This window comes from Bombina bombina, chromosome 3 (assembly GCF_027579735.1).
Source record: "Bombina bombina isolate aBomBom1 chromosome 3, aBomBom1.pri, whole genome shotgun sequence".
Lineage (NCBI taxonomy): Eukaryota > Metazoa > Chordata > Amphibia > Anura > Bombinatoridae > Bombina > Bombina bombina.
In genome coordinates, this window is record NC_069501.1 from 1,195,879,944 (window position 1) to 1,195,898,761 (window position 18,818).

Consider the following 18,818-nt stretch of genomic DNA (forward strand, 5'->3'; position numbering starts at 1 on the left):
GGTTTTACAAAACCTGTAATAGCAGCGCTATAGGGAAGTTAAATACCGCCGCTTTTGTGGCGGTCGTTAATTTCCCTATAGCACTCAAAACTCGTAATCTAGCTGTAAGTTTGCAACAAAGACAAAGAAAAAGTGGTCAAACCTGGTTGTAAGCTCTCTACATATATGCATGCATGCACATGCGCACACTTGCACATACGAGCATGCACACACACAAATGCGTATAAGCACACAAACACACATGCCCATAAGAAACACACACACACGCATGAACACACACACACGAATATGCACACACATGTACACACATGCGCATAAGCACACACGCATACAGATTGGAAAAAATGTCAATAACAAACATTTAAGTTGCAGTTTTTGCTGATTTTATTTCCTTTCTCAGGTGGTATACACTGCTGCAGACATTGTACAGTTTAGGGATATACAAGTAAATGTAACATTTTGTTCAGTTGTCTACAAACAAATTCTGTAAAACACATGACCGAGGCTTTCCCTTTCTCGTAAATCAGAAAAAAATAACCTACAAGCGATGATGGTGAAGTTTTAAATGGAAGTTGAAAAAGTTCCGGAAGAAGGACATTTATGGTACTAGAAGCGGTAGAGGGATTTTTAGAAGTGACTGTTAGGGAGCTGCCTCTCTAATGTCCTATCAGAGAGTATGAACTGTATTAAAGGGACAGTCTACAATATCATTTTTATTGTTTTAAAAGATAGATAATCCCTTTATTATCCATTCCCCAGTTTTGCATAACCAACAAGGTTATATTAATATACTTTTTACCCCTGAGATTACCTTGTATCTAAGCATCTTCTGACAGCCCCCTGATCACATGACTGTGACTATTTAAAATCTATTGAGTTGCATTTAGTACTGTGTTGTGCTAACTCTTAGAGGTAAGAAGTATATTTATATGTGTGTTGGTTATGCAAAATTGGGGAATGGGTAATTAAGGGATTATTTATCTTTTTAAACAACAAAAATTTTGAAGTAAACTATCCCTTTTAAATTGCATGCTCTGTCTGAATCATGAAAGTTTAAGTGTCTCTTTAAATGGTTAGATTTCCCTTTCCTAAACAAGTATAAAGAATCCAATTTGATTAATTTTGTTTGTATCTTGTGTAAACTGGGTTTTGGAACTGGACAAAACTGCTAGTGCTCACGGACCGGGATGTCTTTTAAAATTAGTAGTGTCCTATGTGTACGCCACTGATTCTGAGCAACTATCACAGCACTCCATAACTCCCGACATCTGTATCTTAACAGCAGATTCCATTCAGCAATTTTCAAATTGTACTATAACATACCCAGTGATGAAGTTTTAATGTTCAAGTGATTTTATAGGTGTTAGAATGCTGTAAATGTCTTGCGTAAGAACTTTATTTCCCATTTTCCTAGAACTCTCGTTATTTGAAGTGGCTGTTTTATTACACAGTAGAATTTTTAGCAATTCGAGACTGCAGTGAATTCCAGTGATGCGCATATATAGGTACCAGTGTTTCCCTTATGTCAGGCGGATCCTCTGATCCTACCACAACCATCATAACTAACCACTATGATAAAATCTAACCACACCAGCCCCCACCATAGTTAATACCAACCTCCCATATCTCCCTCTCCACATTAACCCTAACCATAACCTCTTCCCCCACTATAACCACATTACTCTGTATAACCCCACAGCTGTTAGCAACTAACGCACCAGATGTAATGCACCATCAATTAGCCCCCTTACTTCCAGGCTTGGACCTTATTAACAATAGCCACTACCTCCACCAACAGCCTACTGCACCCCTTGCTATTATCCCCGTATTTTCCTTACACAATAGCCTTTTAACCCCAATTGAAACCTCCTCTTGATCATGTTAACCGCTACTGCACCAGACCCTCCCACCTCAAATAGCTACCTATCCCTAGGTATCCCCTGGTTTCTCCCTCCACAGGAGGTTTAGGATGTGGAGCAATAGTTGTAGTATGGTGCTTTAATTGTGGATTTGGGCAATATAGGGTTAATTGTTGTGTGGAGGGCTGCTGATGGTTGTAATAACACGGGTACCAGTGTTAGCTCAGAAAATATATAAATGTATATTTGTCATAGAAAATGACATTTTTATAACTCATCTAGGCAATGTCACATTCATGTAACATTAATTCACATTCTTTAGATGTCCCAGACCTGAATCTCTTCAGTAAATGCTGAAGAACTTAATTCCATTTCACCAATGGCAGCAGTTTCTTGCTGGAGCGCATGACATATAATTTATCACATTCTAGTATATTCAGGCAACCTCTTTCAGAGTCTCTCCTGCAGCTTGAACTGTAAAGGCAGCAATTGAGATTTGCTTTTTCACTTCTTCCCAAGCTGCACGTTCATCTAGTTTGTTTTCAATATCAAACAAGGCATCATAGATCCCAGGGAAGGACTCTCCAGCATACTTGTTGTGGCTGCTTGGAGCAAAGATGATATGTCTATAAGAGGAAAGAGTGTGAGATTTAAAAGCGTTGTAAGGTACTAACATTTATTTACTGCACATAAAAATGTGTCTCAGATCCGGGCTTCCCAAACTAGAGCCTGAGCAAGGATTTCTGTGTGGCCACTGAGACGATAACAGACATCAGTCATTTATCGTCAAAAAGTAGTTCCTAATACTTCTCATTAGAGAATTAAAGGGACATATAACACAAAAGCTATATTACTTGAACATGATGCAGTATATTTGTAACAAGCTGACAAGAAAATATCACATGGACATCTATATGTAAAACATATATTTTATATCAAAATTTCCTTTTTGGACGCTTGCCACTGTAAAGGGACCTTAAAGGGACATTGTACAGTATACTAGATTTTTCTTTGCATAAATGTTTTGTATATGATCCATTTATGGGGAGTTGATCTTAAAGGTACAGTAAAGTCAAAATTAAACTGTCATGATTTGAATAGAACATGCAAATTTAAACAACACTTTAATTTACTTCTGTTATCTAATTTTCTTTGTTCTCTTGGTATCCTTTGATGAAATACATACTTATGTAGCCTCAGAAGCAGCAATGCAGTACTGGGGGCTAGCTGCTGATAGGTGGCTGCACATATATGCTTCTTATCATTGGCTCACCAAATGTGTTTAGCTAGCTCCCAGTAGTGCATTGCTTCTGCTTCAATATAGGATATAAAAAGAATGAAGCAAATATAATAATAAAAGTAAATTGGAAAGTTGTTTAAAATTGTATTTTCTACATGAATCTCCAAATGCTTCATATCCCTTTGAAGGGACATTGTACACTAGATTTTTCTTTGCATAAATGTTTTGTAGATTATCCATTTATATAGCCCATCTGGGAGTGCTTTTGTAACAATGTATAGTTTTGCTTATTTTTAAAATAACATTGTGCTGATTTTCAGACTCCTAACCAAGCCCCACAATATTAGATGTGTACTGATGTCTATAGACTTTACAATGCTTCTGTTTGTATAATGGGTCTATTCATATGCAGGGGTGGTTCTGCTATCAGCCCCTTTCACTGGGTGTCCCAGCCTAACCTCATCAACAAACCTAAATTGGGAGCTTCTAAGTAAGTATTTAAAAGGTTTGTACTGGATTTTTATATCAGTATCTGTGCATATTATTCTTTATAGTAGTGTCAATTACATGCAGTTAAATACGATATTGTAAATTTGAGTTGTATATACCATTACATTAATTAATTTCATACTTAAATTGTAACTAAATATATGAATATAATGTAAACTCTATTTTGCGGTGTTATAAATATAAATGTATGAGTACAATGTATGGTGGCTCTCCATTTCGATCCACTTTTTCATTTCATGAGTGATGACTGAAGTTTTTTCTTTTTTTATGAAAAGTGATTTAATTTGTTTGTGTTTAAAAAATAGGCATCACCCTATTATATGTAGATTTTAAAGTGGAGGTTTACTGAAATAACAAAATGCTCAAAATTGTTATAGTATACTTAGGTATGCTTTTCAACAAAGGACAGCAAGAAAACAAAGTACATTTTATAATAGAAGTAAATTGTAAAGTCTAATAAAATTACATCTGAACAATGAAAGTTTAATTTTTATGTTCGTGTCCCTTTAAAATAAAATAAAGATATGAATTGGAGGCAAAAGGTGAGGTTCCTCACAGTAACACCGTGTTCTGGATATTTAGCTTCATGTTTTTTTGGGGGACATAACTGGAATTTAGCAGTTTCTGTGTTATTATTGTTAGAATTTTTCCATTGTTTCTGATCACAGAAATGAATACTATATAAAAATAATTAATTTAACCTTGGTATATGAAAACAAAGCAAATAAGAACATATTGTAGGATTGTCACAAGTTGAGAGCTGTCTGTTGCCCCTTCATCAGGGCCAATGTCCTGGTTTCTAAAGTGAACGTAGGGACTGCCCACTGACCACATAGATTGCGCCTAGCCCCACCCCTCCTATGATGACCACGCCCACACGGCACTGGTGGGTCACAAGTTTAGAACTCATATTTCTTACCTATAAAATGGCCTTCCTGGTAAGCCAAGGGGATCAATAAATGCTCTTTCTAAATACATCAGCTGATCATTTGCAGATCTCACTGCAAGTGGGCTAAGATAAAAAGATAAAAAGGACATATTCAAATCTAACAGACACTAGATATAGATGCGTCTTCATCACACAGCCAGTAAATCTTCATACAGATAAAGAGATGGGTGCTGCAAGCTGATTAGATGACAGTCAAATGATAGCTACAGAAGAAAAAAATAACATAAATCTTGTAGGTATTCCCTGGAAAAGTCACTTTTAACCAATTTTAATTGTTAGGTTTTCGATTACAACCAAGCTGAACAAAGAACTGTGGGAGGAGTGAAGCTGTATATCATGATCTAATTTATTATAAAGCAACATCTCTTCAAAAGAAAGTGGATTGATTTTTTCTTCTTTATAATTTACTAGTAAAATATGTTTCAACTTTTTAATTCAATATAAAAAATAACAAAAGTTAAAACTGTTCTGTGCCTAATAAAATGTTTTCATTTTCTATTGCTTTATATTAGCATAAAGAAACCGGCCATGAACTATTGGTTGGTTACCAACAATTAAAGGGGTATGACATTCAAAATAAACTTTCATGATTCATAAAGACCATGCAGTTTGTTTAACAGACTTTTCAGTTTACTTCTACCTTTACATTTACTTTGTTATTTTGTTCTTTCTGTATTTTTTGTTAAAAAGCATACTTAGGTAGGACAAATAGATCTTTATGAGGTTATGCTCTTATTATGGGAAGGCAAACAGATATAAATCACCTCACAAAGCTAACTTGTCTACAACTGACTTCTCAGGACTTTCTCCCCGACTCCCCCCCCATCCCCCTTGATGAAATGCGCCCCCCCCCGTGCCCCCAATTTTTTTTCTCCTCTCTTTCTTACCTACTAATGCTTTTCACTTTCTTGAGTTCCATCAGTCAGATTAAGGTTATAATATGTTACTTATTGTTTTATTCAAATATACATTATACAGTTATTTACTTATTATATGAAATTACTGAAAACTGAATGCAAGCGGCGCCTCTTTGTGCATTTTGCACTGGACTTCTTCCCCACGCATGGACTATACCCTTCGCCTACTTTGGGCGTACCTGCAGTAACAATTTATTCCATCTCATTAGAGTTTATTTATTACTATATCTCTCCTATTACAGCACTCTCCCCGACAGACTCTAGATTTTGACTTGCAATATGATGTTAATACTGCTCTCTGTCTGATTGTATATATTTCAAACTTGCAATAAAAAAACATATTTAGGTATGCTCACGAGCAGCAGTGCTCTTATAGGAGCTACATGGTGATTGGTGGTTACACACAAATCCCTGTTGTCATTGAATCAGATGAGTTAGGTAGTTACAAGAGGTGTTCTTTTAAGCACAGTGCAACAATAAAAAAAGTCTTGAAGCAGTTAATAGAGGCAATGATGACCCCCCCTCGGTGATACCCCAAGGCCTCAATACATCCAGTCAGTAAAGTCCTAAAAATAAATTAGAGCCATAACAGGGGTTAAATAATCTAACTAAATGTATCTTATTATTTTCACACTAGAATTTCCCTTTAAATTTGTTTCCGGGAGGGAATGTTTACTTACTTGCTTATGTCAAGTTGCTGCAGTCTCCTATTAAATGACTTGACAGCTTCTGTAAAATTGTCCACAGCAGAAAACAAAGAATCTAAAACAATAGGCAACATAAATCAATATAAAAAGAGCCGACATGTTCAGATATTTCTTTTTCAAAAGCTGAAACTTGCAAAATAAACTTTATTTACTTTAAAAAGTTTTAGAAAACGTAAAAGAAAAACAATGAATAGAATATATTATATCTAAAAAAAAAAAAAAAAAAAGTGATTCTAGTGATTCTATGAAAATCAAATTTGAGACATCTTACTAACTGGGAATAAGTTTCAATTTAAAAATTAAAAAAATCTTCAAAGGTCCTGAGCACTTATATATTACAATGTAATTTCATATTTTATAACCAAATTTACTCTATTTATATTACTTATCAAATCTGTTCCAACACTGAGCTTTGCTAATGGATCATTACAGTTATGTATTAGTAACACAGGGGCTGCAAATTAAAACTAAAATAGTTTAAAGGGACAGAAAAGTCAAATTAATCTTAAATAGATTGGATAGATTATGAAGTTTTAAACAAATTTCCAATTACATTTTTGTATAAATTTTAAGTAGTTTGTATCCTTTCTTAAATAATAAACCTAGATGAGTTCAAGAGCAGGCACATGTCTTTAGCCACCTGGCAGTAGTGTTTGCAATATTTTTTTATAGCAATGTTATACATAGTTGCAATCACTGCTACCATAGACTGCTAAAGACATGTGCACACTCCTGAGCTCCTATTAGCCTACCTAGATTTACTGTACAACAAAAAATACCAAGAGAACAAAGCAAATGAAAATGGAAGTTAATTAGAATTTTTTTAAATTGCATGCTCTACCATGAAAATTTAAAGGGATACTAAACCCAATTTTTTTTTCTTTAATGATTCAGATAGAGCATGCAATTTTAAGAAACTTTCTAATTTACTCCTATTATCATTTTTTCTTCGTTCTCTTGCTAGCTTTATTTAAAAAGTAGGAATATAAAGCGTAGGAGCCAGCCCATTTTTGGTTGTCACATATTTTCAGCTACTTGACTGCAAAGGGCTCCACATGTCTATATATGTGTATATATATATATATATATATATATATATATATATATATATATATATATATATATATATAATGTATTTAAGTGTATATATGTCTGTAAATACATATAGACACACATATAAATACATATGTACACACATATATATACAATGGGTGTTGAAAAGAATCACCCACCTTGAAAATAATCATGTTTTGTTGCTTTGCAGCCTGAAATAAAGACAGACACAGTTTTTGTTTATCCAGTTGTAATTACTCAGTGCAACTTATAACATCCAAGTGAAAGATATAACACCAACATGTCAGGCAAAAATAATGACAATTCAAAAACAGAATCACTGAGTTGCAAAAAGGATCACCCTCTTTATTTTGTTGAACCACCTTTTGCTTTAATTAAGCCTTTAGTCTGTTGGGATATGTCTCTACTAACTTTGCACATCTAGGGCGCGATCCGATATAGATCGCAGTTTGCGGCGCAAGCGAGGGAACCCACGTCGCCCGCAGTTTCAGCTCGCAACTCGAGCCATCCAATATGCGGCGCCGTCACTTGCTAAAGTGGCGCAAGTCTCACAAACCAGTGATGTCCAGAAATCTGCATAAGTACAGATTTTTGGAGTCGCCAGTGACTTGCGCCACGTTAGAAACTGCCGGCGCCTATAAAACCTGACTAAAGTCTAAATCACCCGCACTGTCTAACACGCCTCCTAAACATAGCCCGACACGTCTAACACGCCTCCCTAACATAGCCCGACACGTCTAACCCTCTATCCGCTATCCCCCTCACTATCCTAACAATTAAAAAGCTATTAACCCCTAAACCGCCGCTCCTGTACCCCGCCGCAACCTAATAAAGTTATTAACCCCTAAACCGTCGCTCCCGTACCCCGCCGCCAGCTATATTATATCTATAACCCCCTAAAGTGAGCCCCTAACACCGCCGCCATCTATATTAAAATTATTAACCCCTAATGTAAGCCCCTTACACCGCCGCCATCTCTATTAAAATGATTAACCCCTAATTTAATCTACCTACCCCGCCGCCAGCTATATTATCTATATTAACCCTAAGTATATTATAGTTAATATAGGTATTACATTATATATATTAACTATATTAACCCTAATTATATTAGGGTTAATATAGTTAATATAGTTACTATAGTATTTATATTAACTATATTAACTCTATCTAACCCTAACACCCCTAACTAAATTTATATTAAATTAATCTAATTCATTTATAAACTAAAATATTCCTATTTAAATCTAAATACTTACCTATAAAATAAACCCTAAGATAGCTACAATATAATTAATAATTACATTGTAGCTATGTTAGGGTTAATATTTATTTTACAGGTAAATTGTTAATTATTTTAACTATGTATAACAGCTATTAAATAGTTTTTAACTATTTAATATCTACCTAGTTAAAATAATTACCCAATTACCTGTAAAATAAATCCTAACCTAAGTTACAAATACACCTACACTATCAATAAATTAAATAAACTACAAACATCTATCTAAAAATACAATTAAATTAACTAAACTAAATTACAAAAAAACCCCCACTAAATTACAAAAAATAAAAAAAAGATTACAAGATTTTTAAGCTAATTACACCTATTCTAAGCCCCCTAATAAAATAATAAACCCCCAAAATAAAAAAAATTACCTGCCCTATTCTAAATTAAACAAATTTCAAAGCTCTTTACCTTACCAGCCCTTAAAAGGGCCTTTTGTGGGGCATGCCCCAAAGAATTCAGCTCTTTTGCATACAAATACAATACCACCCACATACCCCTATTCTAAAACCACCCAAACCCCCCTTAAAAAAGCCTAACACTACCCCCCTGAAGATCTCCCTACCTTGTCTTCACCACACCGGGCCGAACTCCTGATCCGATCCGGGCGATGTCTTCCTCCAAGCGGCAAAGAAGAATTCTTCCTCCGGCGATGTCTTCCTCCAAGCGGCAAAGAAGAATTCTTCCTCCGGCGACGTCTTCCTCCAAGCGGCAGCAAAGTCTTCATTCTTCCGGCGGCATCTTCAATCTTCTTTCTTCGATTCGCCGCCGCGGAGCATCCATCCCGGACGACTACTGAACTACTAATGCGGTACCTTTAAATGACGTCATCCAAGATGGCGTCCGCCGAATTCCGATTGGCTGATAGGATTCTATCAGCCAATCGGAATTAAGTTAGAAAAATCTGATTGGCTGATTGAATCAGCCAATCAGATGCAAGTTCAATCCGATTGGCTGATCCAATCAGCCAATCAGATTGAGCTCGCATTCTATTGGCTGATCGGAACAGCCAATAGAATGCGAGCTCAATCTGATTGGCTGATTGGATCAGCCAATCGGATTGAACTTGAATCTGATTGGCTGATTCAATCAGCCAATCAGATTTTTCTAACTTAATTCCGATTGGCTGATAGAATCCTATCAGCCAATCGGAATTCGGCGGACGCCATCTTGGATGACGTCATTTAAAGGTACCTCATTCGTAGTTCAGTAGTCGTCCGGGATGGATGCTCCGCGGCGGCAGAGCGAAGAAAGAAGATTGAAGATGCCGCCGGAAGAATGAAGACTTTGCTGCCGCTTGGAGGAAGACGTCGCCGGAGGAAGAATTCTTCTTTGCCGCTTGGAGGAAGACATCGCCGGAGGAAGAATTCTTCTTTGCCGCTTGGAGGAAGACATCGCCCGGATCGGATCAGGAGTTCGGCCCGGTGTGGTGAAGACAAGGTAGGGAGATCTTCAGGGGGGTAGTGTTAGGCTTTTTTAAGGGGGGTTTGGGTGGTTTTAGAATAGGGGTATGTGGGTGGTGGGTTGTAATGGGGGGGTATTGTATTTGTATGCAAAAGAGCTGAATTCTTTGGGGCATGCCCCACAAAAGGCCCTTTTAAGGGCTGGTAAGGTAAAGAGCTTTGAAATTTGTTTAATTTAGAATAGGGCAGGGAATTTTTTTTATTTTGGGGGTTTATTATTTTATTAGGGGGCTTAGAATAGGTGTAATTAGCTTAAAAATCTTGTAATCTTTTTTTATTTTTTGTAATTTAGTGTTTGTTTTTTTTTGTAATTTAGTTTAGTTTATTTAATTGTATTTTTAGATAGATGTTTGTAGTTTATTTAATTTATTGATAGTGTAGGTGTATTTGTAACTTAGGTTAGGATTTATTTTACAGGTAATTGGGTAATTATTTTAACTAGGTAGATATTAAATAGTTAATAACTATTTAATAGCTATTATACCTAGTTAAAATAATTAACAATTTACCTGTAAAATAAATATTAACCCTAACATAGCTACAATGTAATTATTAATTATATTGTAGCTATCTTAGGGTTTATTTTATAGGTAAGTATTTAGATTTAAATAGGAATATTTTAGTTTATAAATGAATTAGATTAATTTAATATAAATTTAGTTAGGGGTGTTAGGGTTAGATAGAGTTAATATAGTTAATATAAATACTATAGTAACTATATTAACTATATTAACCCTAATATAATTAGGGTTAATATAGTTAATATATATAATGTAATACCTATATTAACTATAATATAGATATATATATAGATAATATAGCTGGCGGCGGGGTAGGTAGATTAAATTAGGGGTTAATCATTTTAATAGAGATGGCGGCGGTGTAAGGGGCTTACATTAGGGGTTAATAATATTAATATAGCTGGCGGCGGTATAGGGGGATTAGATTAGGGGTTAATAATTTTTATATAGGTGGCGGCGGTGTAAGGGGTCAGATTAGGGGATAGATAAGGTAGATGACAGCGGTGTAAGGGGTTCTAATTAGGGGATAGATAAGGTAGATGGCGGCGGTTTTAGGGGCTCACAGTAGGGGGTTAGTTTATGTAGATGGCGGCGGGGTCCGGGAGCGGCGGTTTAGGGGTTAATAACTTTATTAGGGATTTCGGGGGGGGGGGGGATCGCGGTTGACAGGTAGATAGACATTGCGCATGCGTTAGGTGTTAGGTTTATTTTAGCAGGCAGTTTAGGGAGTTACGGGGCTCCAATAGTCAGCGTAAGGCTTCTTACGGCTGCTTTTTGTGGCAAGGTGAAAATGGAGTAAGTTTTCTCCATTTTCGCCACGTAAGTCCTTACGCTGCATATTGGATACCAAACTGCGCTGGTTTGGTATACCTGCCTATAGCCCAAAAAACTACGGGCGACGGCAGAAATATATGCGCGTAACTTCTAGGTTACGCCGTATATGTGATACCAAACCCGCGCAAATATTGGCGTCGCCGGCTTTTGCGGGCGACGATTTTTATCGGATGGACCCCCTAGACTGTGCAATATTTGCCCACTCTTTGAAGAACTGCTCCAGTTCCGTTACATTTGATGGTGACCGTTTGTGGACTGCAGTCTTCAGGTCATTCCACAGATATTCATTGGGGTTTAAGTATGGGCTCTAACTAGGCCATGCAAGGACATTTACCTTTTGCTCCTTCAACCACTGTGTGGTAATTTCTGCTGTGTGCTTTGGGTCATTGTCATGTTGGAAGGTAAACCTTCTTCCCATTGACAACTTCCTGGAAGAAGGCAGCAGATTTTCCTCGACAATTTGATGGTATTTTGCCCCATCCATTATTCCTTCTATCCTGACAAGTGCTCCAGTGCCTGCTGCAGAGACACACCTCCATAACAGGATATTACCATCTCCATGCTTTACTGTAGGTATGGTGTTATTCGGATGGTGAGCTGTATTTGATTTCCTCCAGACAATTTTAGTCTCATCTGACCATAAAACCTTTTTACATGTGGCCTCAGAATCTTCTAGGTGTGTTATGGCAAAGCTCAGGCATGACTGCAACTGCTTCAGAGCTGCTGTGGGCCTCTTGGTAGCCTCTCTGGCCAGTTTCCTCCTGGCTCATCCAGCTTGGAGCGACGTCTGTGTTGTACAAAATACCTTCCACTTCGTAATAATAGACTTCACTGTGCTTTTGGGCATTGATAAAGCCTTTGATATTTTCTTGTATCCATCTCCTCCTGACTTGTGCTTGTCCACAACATTATCCCGGAGATCTTTTGACAGTGCCTTGCCACCCATAGTTGATTGTTTGCTTAAGTTGCACTACCAGGGACTGAGATGCTCCAGAAAAGCTCTTTTTATGCTGAGCTAATCAATATGCCCACAGCTGATCACAGTTGAAGCTCAAATGGCTTTGTGTGTGCCGTTGAGAAGGTAATTAGCTAAACCTGATTGAGTTTACAAGTAATTTTAGGGGGTGGGGGTGATCCTTTTTGCAACTCAGTGATTCTGTTTTTGAATTCTCTTTATTTTTGCCTAACATGTTGGTGTTATATCTTTCACTTGGATGTTATAAGTTGCACTCGGTTATTACAACTGGATAAGCAAAAACTGTGTCTGTCTTTATTTCAGGCTGCAAAGCAACAAAATGTGATTATTTTCAAGGGGGGGGGGGGTGATTCTTTTCAATACCCACTGTATGTATGTGTATATATTTATTTATTTATTTTTTAAAAAAATAAAAAAACGTTGACCTGCCACTGCCTCCACTGATATCATGTGAGTGGGACATGATGCTTCACTAGTGTCTCTGACTCAGACTACAGGGGTTAGTGTTTCTGTTTTACCCATTGGTGTTCTTGTGTATGTATGTATGTATGTATGTGACTGTGTGTGTATTTATGCATGTATGTGTGTGTGTGTGTGTGTATGTTTGTGGAATCAGCAAATTACAGACCTTGTTACTACAGCATGGGGGAAGCGGGGGGTAAACAGTGTCACTATACAGTACCACTATATACAGTACGGGGGGGCTAGACCATGGGGCCTATCTATCAAGCTCCGAAAGGAGCTTGACGGCCCGTGTTTCTGGCGAGTCTTCAGACTCGCCAGAAACAGCAGTTATGAAGCAGCGGTCACAAAGACCGCTGCTCCATATCCCTGTCCTCCTGCTCTGAGCAGGCGGACAGGAGTCGCCACAATTCAACCCGATCGAGTACGATCAGGTTGATTCACACGTCCCTGCTGGCGGCCGATTGGCCATGAGTCTGCAGGGGGCGGCGTTGCACCAGCAGCTCTTGTGAGCTGCTGGTGCAATGCTGAATACGGAGAGTGTATTGCTCTCCGCATTCAGCGAGGTCTTGCGGACCTGATCCGCACTGTTAAATATGGGCCATTGTCACAGACTACTGTAGTCACTTTATAAAGTACTGGAGCGAGTAGGGTCAGGCCAGCCATCTCACCAGCAGATTACAGACTGTGTCACTGACTCACTATATACAGTACTGGTGGGTTAAACAGTGTCACTATATACAGTAATAGGGGGTCAGACCATCTCACAGACTGTGGGCACAGGGTACCTCCTTTTGCAGACATGTAATCTGATTTTTTTTCTGTGTTATTAAATTCACTTTTTTTTGGGGGGGGGGGGGGGGGCTTCTTAGATTCTTGCACCTGGGCCCTGTGGTTTCTAGTTACGCCTCTGCACACAAAGGCACACACACTAATGGTAACATGCACGCACACACAAGCTGATAGTAAAATACACACATACAGGTACATATGCTGAAAGTATTGTACACACATATGTTGAGACAGGACTATACACAGATAAATATGCTGGCAGTGATATTCACACTTGCACATTAGCAGTAAAACATATGTGCACACACCAAAGTTTACACATGGTGCACAAACATTTCCTCTACAAATGTTCTAACTTCAGACCTTGGAGGAGGAGCTTATCTTGTAGTGCAAACTAACCAATAGGGAAGGAAGTAGCTCCTCTTGCTTTTAGGTGGCTGCTGGCTCAGCTTCTGCTGATGTGGAAATGGGGAGCCCCATCACAGCCTTTGCCCTAGGGCCCAGTGAGGTTTAGTTCCATCCCTGATATGGACATATCATAAAGCAGCAATTAAAGGGACAGTCTACTCCAAAATGTTTATTGTTTAAAAAGATGGATAATACCTTTATTACTCATTCCCCAGTTTTGCACAACCAACACTGTTATATTAATATAATGTTACCTCTGTGATTACCTTGTATCTAAGCCTCTGCAGACTGCCCCCTTATATCAGTTCTATTTACAGACTTGCATTTTAGACAATTAGCGAATACTCATAAATAACTCCATGGGAGTAAGCACAATGTTATCTACAGTATATGGCACACATGAACTAGAAGGGCCTTGCTGTGAAAAGCCATAAAAATGCCTGGAGATAAAGGCGATCTGCAGGGGCTTAGAAACGGGCAGACATTTAGATGTTTAAAGGTTATAAAGTATATTAATATAACAATGTTGGTTGTGCAAAGCTGGGGAATGGGTAGTAAAGGCGTTACCTATCTTTTTAAAAAATAACAATTTTGGCTAAACTGTCCCTTTAAGTACTGGATTGCAAAATAAATGTTTTAAAACCATTTAACAATGTCATTTTGTTTTCAAAATGCAAGTGAAATATTTTTGTGTTTAATTAGTTTTTTTAATTCTTTTGATTGCTAAGAAAGGCTTTGAAAAGAAAGCCAGAACTGCCATACAAGAGAAATGTGATGGATTGAAATAAAAATCGGTGAATTGTAAATTAAAATCTAAACATTTTATAACCACATAATTAGCTGATACAAACCAAAAGAAACTTCATAGGTCATAAGTTTTTCCTTATGTCTTTGCGCCATTTTTAAAATGATGTTTGTGTAGATCTTTAGGGCTTCTGCATAGTCTTCACCATCAAGAGGAAGTATCATGGAATCAGCAAGTTCAAATACAAGCCCTCCCCGTACCTGGGCTACAGTGAGGTGGTTCTTATAAAGGGGATCGTAAAACTTATCGACAATCTCTGATGTCTCATAAACACTGTGATAAACCGGGTATCCGCTGAACCTTCCCTCTTTCTACAATAAAAATGTAACATGAAAACGTAAGCAGAGTAAAACACTTTTTGGCTAGATTACGAGTGGCGTACTATCGTTTGCGCGGTAGCGATATCAGGTTTTTGTGGCCATTTCCGCGCAAGTTAAAGGGACAATTTTTAAAAAACTTTCCAATATACTTCTGTTAAATAATTTGCTTCATTCTCTTGATATCCGTGGTTGAAAAGTATATCTAGATAGGCTCAGTAGCTGCTGATTGGTGGCTGAACATAGATGCCTTGTGATTTGCTCACCTCACCCATGTGCATTGCTATTTCTTCAACAATGGGATATCTAAAGAATGAAACAAATTAGATAATAGAAGTAAACTTGTATGTTGTTTAAAATTGTATTCTCTGGGGCCGAATGATCAAAGTGCTAGAGAACATGATCTGTCGGCATTCATCATTGCACAAGCATTTCTAGTGAAATGTTTGTGCAATGCCGCCCCCTGCACATTTGCGGCCAATCTGCCGCTAGCAGGGGGTGTCAATTAACCTGATTGTATTTGATCGGGCTGATTGACACTAGCATGATTACTGTGACTTCCGAGGTCTGGTTACGTGAGTCAAAGATATGCGATATCAGGTGTTAGAAAAGTGCTTTTACACAGGGATCCATAGGAACATGTTTTTATATATATATATATATATATACATACATACATGTATTTCTATAATATGTATTTATATATTTGTATATTTGTATTTCATACATATATATATATATATATATATATATATATATACACACTCATATAAATACAGATATACATATGTATAGAAATACATACATATATCACATTGCAATCCTGTGCTCGTGTTTGCGCGAGGTGGTGGCTATTTTTTTTTGTTCAAAACAAGGATCCATTAAAGTCTATGGGGTAATACGATCCTGTGTTCGCAACTTCGCATAGTATTTTGTTTTTGCGCAAGGATGCGGTCGCGAGAGCACAAGTCTTATTTGCAACCTGTAATACGTGCACAACTGGGCGCGCAATGGTAAAATAAGTTGAGCGCAGATAAAGCACTTGTGGAAGCAAAAATTTGCACTCCACTCGTAATATAGCCATTTATTTAAAAAAATCTTCATTAGGTAGCTGCAATTTAGGTAGCTGCTTAGGGCCGTTTTTCTCCAGTTCTCAAGTACCCCTAACAGGCCAGATTTTCATCATATCTAAATTGGAGCACAGGTGAAATAGTCAGCTTATCAGTAACCATGGTTACTAACCTGCACTCATTCATCAGCTGATTATTTCACCTGTGCTCTAGTTACGATTTCATGCAAATCTGGTCTGCTAGGGGTATGGGAGGGCTGGAGATGAGACACACTGGCTTAGGATACCTTCAATAAAATGTCACCAACCTGACTTATCAGGTCTGTTGTTATTATCATATACTCAGTGTGCTGATTTACACTACCAAAACTAAAGCTTTAAGGGGAAGATATATGATTTGTTGTGGGATGACAAAGTGTATATTTGGTTTGTAACAATACATTTTTGCACCAATCCTTCACCTTTATGTTAAAGAGCCATTATAGTCTAAAAATGACATGTTCTAATCCGTAACGCACAGTAGATGTTCAAAATGGGGCCCGAGGTGCACTACTAATCCCGACCTGAACACGCCGCTTATCCAATCAGCAGCACTAGTTGCACATCTGAGTCATGCAACTAGTACTGCTGATTGGATCAGTGAAGGGTTCAGCTCGGCACCAACAGTGCACCGCGGGACCCATTTAGAATATCTTAATGGGGGTTAAATACACAGTAGAACAGGGTCGATAGTCAAAAAATTATATGCTCTATCGAGTTAGAGCATGTCATTTTTTTACTATAATGGCGCTTTAATCATGCATTGTATGGGTTGCAGTATTATATTAAAGCTGATGTATAAAGTTATATGACAATGTTTCTGCTGCTTGTTCATATTTAAAATTACAACTCATTTAATTTTTTTTGTAGCTCAATTAAGGTCTCAGATATTGTAATAATAATCATACAGACCCATATGTCAATATATCATCAGTGCATTTCAATATTAAAGCGGCTCCACGACTTTCTTTTTTTGCTGGGTTTTAAATGAGCAAAGCAATTGCTCATAGTTGAAAAGTTAAAATTTCAATAACAATAAGAGGCTACAACCTGTTCTTACTTTTGGCACTTTCCTACGGTAATAAAGTCATAAATACAATATTTGTTCACTAAAATAAAGCGGATGACCAGCACGCCTATTCCTTCTTTATTTAAATGCTTTTCCTCCTGATCTAATGTCAACTTTAATTCAAATAAAATTACAGTATTTAAGCCTTCAAGGTGACACTTTGCTGCAGCAATAGATACTTAGCATGTCACTTTAGAAATCTGTTTTGTGACTCAGCCTAACTAATATATATGAACCGCCGCTCCCCTGCCAAGTCCTGCAGAACAAAAGACTTACCCTATTTTTAGTATATCGTGCTCTGCCAGAAGCAATGCCAATTCTCTGAAAAAATACTTCAAAATCGTTCCCAGATCCCAGCTTGTTTATCCTCAACAAGAAAAAAAAGATCAGTGTATTTGAGTTAATAAGTGAAAATAATACAATTATTCCCTATTGCTTTCACTGTTTAGTTAAATAGTAACAAAACATATATTACATAGAGAATTTTACAGTTAGGTTGAAAAAATATATAACTGTAGTCATTATAACATATTCAACAAATAGTTGCGCACTAGTTTGGCACAGCAATTCACGAGCAACAAATTCAGCAATTGTCAAACAGTTGGGGCCTGTTCTAATCCATTAGAATTCCTGTTTGAAAAGCCTTGGCTTTTTTAGGGTTTTCAAAATGTAAATGGACAGTCTACTCAATTTGTTTTTGTTTAAAAAGATAGATGGTCCCTTTATTACCATACCCCAGTTTTGCATAACCAACATGGTTATTTTAATATACTTTTTACCTCTGTGATTACTTTGTATCCAAGGCTCTGCAGACTCCTTCCTTATTTCACTCTTTTTAACAGACTTACATTTTAGCCAATCAGTGCCCTCTCATAAGTAACTCCACGGGTGTGAGCACAATGTTATCTATATGGCACACATGAAAGTTTCATTTTGAGTAGACTGTCCCATTAAGCCTTACCAATACATTTAAAGCCTTGTAGTAACCCACTTACCTCCAGTTTTTCAAATGCATTTTTGGAATGATAACACTCCCTATGTTTTGAATTGGGCACAATGTATAAGTGGAATCTATATGGTTTTGGCAATGGTTTAGTTGTTCTTTATGCACATGAGCTACTAGAATTCTGAAGTCATCTATGACTGAAAGATGTAAAAAGTTTCTTAACTAATAAAACTGTTTTTGGACCAGTGTGCACATGTGGGTGGTGACATAATTGTGTAGAAGAGGGATGAGGGCTGTTATATGAATCTCCTATATAGAAGAACCCCAGATGTAAATCCATCCCTGAAATAACTAAAGATAATTCATTGGGTGACTTTAACTATGGATTCTGTAAAAGTATCTTAACCCTTTTGCTGCTAAGAGAGACCCCATTTGGACAAGAATACTGTACTTTACAGTCCCAAAAATGCAAATATGAAATAAAAAGAAAGATTTTTATAAAGGGTGTGCTAAACTTGATTTCTCAATGTTGTGCTTGGGATTTATGGTTTCTTGTAGTTTCTAAGGATCACG

The 18,818-nt window shown here is 37.2% G+C and overlaps 1 protein-coding gene across 1 annotated transcript in view; it reads right to left on the reverse strand.

Annotated features, from left to right (window-relative positions):
- Positions 1 to 360: 360 nt before the first annotated feature.
- Positions 361 to 18,818, reverse strand: part of LOC128654622 (putative N-acetylated-alpha-linked acidic dipeptidase) — a 96,960-nt gene continuing 78,502 nt past the window's right edge. The window contains exons 15-19 of the mRNA XM_053708629.1: positions 17,576 to 17,666; positions 14,852 to 15,116; positions 6,156 to 6,237; positions 4,529 to 4,621; positions 361 to 2,485 (exon numbers count right to left, since the gene is read on the reverse strand). Of these exons, the coding sequence (XP_053564604.1) occupies positions 2,296 to 2,485; positions 4,529 to 4,621; positions 6,156 to 6,237; positions 14,852 to 15,116; positions 17,576 to 17,666 (721 nt within the window). The 3' untranslated portion in view covers positions 361 to 2,295. The remainder of the gene's footprint in view (positions 2,486 to 4,528; positions 4,622 to 6,155; positions 6,238 to 14,851; positions 15,117 to 17,575; positions 17,667 to 18,818) is intronic.